Source organism: Propithecus coquereli, unplaced genomic scaffold, assembly GCF_000956105.1.
Source record: "Propithecus coquereli isolate 6110/MARCELLA unplaced genomic scaffold, Pcoq_1.0 Scaffold77, whole genome shotgun sequence".
Taxonomy (NCBI): domain Eukaryota; kingdom Metazoa; phylum Chordata; class Mammalia; order Primates; family Indriidae; genus Propithecus; species Propithecus coquereli.
In genome coordinates this window covers 6,073,680-6,076,494 of record NW_012153840.1, presented here as the reverse complement: position 1 = coordinate 6,076,494, position 2,815 = coordinate 6,073,680, and the positions used below count along the sequence as shown (strand labels likewise).

Genomic DNA, 2,815 nt, shown 5'->3' with positions numbered 1-2,815 from the left:
TGGCTCTAAAACACCACTGGAATGAGCTTATCAGAATTAATTTAAAAGAATAACACAATCTACAGAGAGATTGATAGTCGCTGAACTCTATAATATCTGACTTGTGCCAAGGTGGGCAGTCTTATAGTGTGATGGTTGGCACTCTGGGTAGAGGCTCATTTTCTTTGGGATGTGCAGTTAGTGGCATTTTGCTTCAGGGAGATATGTGACCATGTACGATACAATTGTTTTTTCAGTTCTGGGAAGCAGTTTGTTCGCTATATAAACATGCTGATAAATGACACGACATTTTTGCTCGACGAAAGTTTGGAGTCTCTGAAGCGGATCCATGAAGTGCAAGAAGAGATGAAGAACAAAGAACAGTGGGACCAGCTGCCCCGGGTAAGGACGTAGCCCAGATGCTTGGACAGCTCTGCAGGGAATCTGTTCTTGGACATGGACAGAGCTTTGCTTTGGGGGCTGCATTTGTGAATCTGATGACATTAGATCTGACTGACTTGTTGGGATTTTCCTTCTATGACATTATATCTCGGGTTTGTGACAGGAAAAAATTTAAACATTTTATCCAAAGCTAAGAAATGAGTTGAGAAGTCTTTCAAAATGTGTCTTGAAAACTTTCTCTGCCTTTTTAATTTTAAAGGGTTTTTTTGGAGAAAAGCTTTTATTATCTGAATATATTAAGATCTGTGAATATAACCAGGAAAGAAATCTCTAGAATTCTGTCTGCTGGAATTTGATTTGTTCATATGGTCTCCTCTAGACAACTGTGTGACTCTCTCAAGATTCTAGTGGGGTTTTTTCCTTGCAATTGATCTTGGTTTTTATATTCAGTTACTAATAGAAAAGAGGCTTGGTATGCCAGGTTCCATGAGAAATTTATGCCGTGCTGATGACAGTATGCTGCCCTTTCCTGACACGTATTGCAGCCATTTGGATGGCTCCTTGGTCAGTTATTAGGCCCTTGACAGCTGCTGGTTAGTTCTGCTCCTGATGTCGTCAGGCTCAGAATCAGAACGACTTTCCAAAAGGGGTTCTCACGTCAAAGTGGGAGGACTGCTTTTTCTTCATCGTAGTCGCATTCTCGCAAATATTGAGAGCTTTTCACGTTAGCCTAGCCGACGTGCTTACGCTACAAACGCAAACTACGTGGGGCTCTGCCCAGGGTCTGTGATGCTGGGGTTCCCCTGCGCCCAGGCCATCCCACTCCTGGATCCCCTCAGGAGCTAAAAGGAATAAACTTCAGTTATCTGGAAAAGTAGCTGACATGGGTTATTATATCATTCCCTAAGGATGTTGGCTTTATTACACACTTTTCCAATTATGGTTGTATTCTTGAGATAACATGGTCATCTTCTTTTTTCTTGGTCCTGGACTGGTACCCACTGGTATCCCTCCTGCCCAGTGCCCTCATATTCTTTTTTTTTTTTTTTTTTTTTTGAGACAGAGTCTTGCCCTGCCGCCTAGGCTAGAGTGCAGTGATATCATCATAGCTCACTGCAACCTCAAACTCCTGGGCTCAAGCAGTTCTTCCGCCTTGGCCTCCTGGGTAGCTGGGACTATAGGCACATGCCATGGCACCCAGCTAATTTTTTATTTTTAGTAGAGATGGGGTCTTGCGCTTGCTCAGGCTGGTCTCGAATTCCTGAGCTCAAGCGATCCTCCCGCCTCGGCCTCCCAGAGTGCTGGGATTACAGGCGTGAGCCACCGTGCCCGGCCCCTCATATTCATTTCTAAACACACCTTCAAGTGTTTGCTCCCATGTCTCAGAAACCCTCCCCGCAGCTGCCCATCTCCCTGTAAATGAGTCAGCCAGGCCTGATGCTCCGTGCTGCCCCAGCGAAGCTCTAAGAGATCTTTCTGGGTTTACCTCCCATGCGGTCCCTTGGCACAGGTCTGTACCAGTTTTCAGGCCCTCTGAGAACGTACTGGGGAAACAGATGGGGCATAGTTGAAAGAGCCCAACTCTGGAGCCCAGCGTGCCTTGGGTTTGGGAACTGGCATATTAAACATATTAAAAGTTCCTAAACGCTGTTTCCTGATCCGTAAATCAGGGACAGCACCTTCCTTGCAGGAAAGCAGTGAACGGAGGCACACGGTCCAGGCCTGACCCAGGTGCCCAGTGTGTGTAGCTCCCATTGCGTTACTTGCCTTGAGATGCTCCTTCTGTCCAAAATCCTCTACTTTCCGTGCTTATGTGTTAAAAATCTTTCTTATTCTTCGAGCAAGGCCCTGTTCAAATACTCCCTCAGTGCTGGTCTTCCCCAGTCAGCGTGGCTGAACTCCCTCACCTTCCCCTCCCTGCGGCGGCGCCCACTCCGTGCTGCTCGTGGTGCTCACCTGTCCCGCTTACGTTTTACGGGGATGCAGGTTTATAACACATTCTCTTGTTCAGAGTTAATGCTTTTATGAGACAACTGAACAAAGGCTATTGATTTTTCTGTGTCAATGATGAAAAAAGGCACAAATAGTCCCTAACGATTGCTATTTCAGAAGTAATCTTTGACTTTGAAGTCACCTCCTACCTCCCACTGCTCTGGCCCTTCCTCCTCATCTTCCGACCTCTGGACCTTGGCGAACTCCTGTGCTCAGCCCTCGAGCTTCTCCTCTTCTCCTTCCATACTCGCTCTCTAGGTTGGCATTTCTCCATGAGGGCACTAGCTGGAATTTTGAGCATAGTGTAATTTTGGTATAATAACAACTCATTATGGTGAGAGACTGTCACTTACGCTGCAGGGCATTTAGCATCTCTGGTTCCTGTCTGTTTAATACCAGTGACAGCCCCCTACCCCTGTCATCAGGCAACCACAACCACTGC

The 2,815-nt window shown here is 46.5% G+C and overlaps 1 protein-coding gene across 1 annotated transcript in view; it reads left to right on the top strand.

The window, feature by feature from the left end:
• UBE4B (ubiquitination factor E4B) overlaps positions 1-2,815 on the top strand; it is a 129,929-nt gene that overhangs the window by 98,389 nt on the left and 28,725 nt on the right. The window contains exon 23 of the mRNA XM_012662501.1: positions 143-381. Within this exon, the coding sequence (XP_012517955.1) occupies positions 143-381 (239 nt within the window). The remainder of the gene's footprint in view (positions 1-142; positions 382-2,815) is intronic.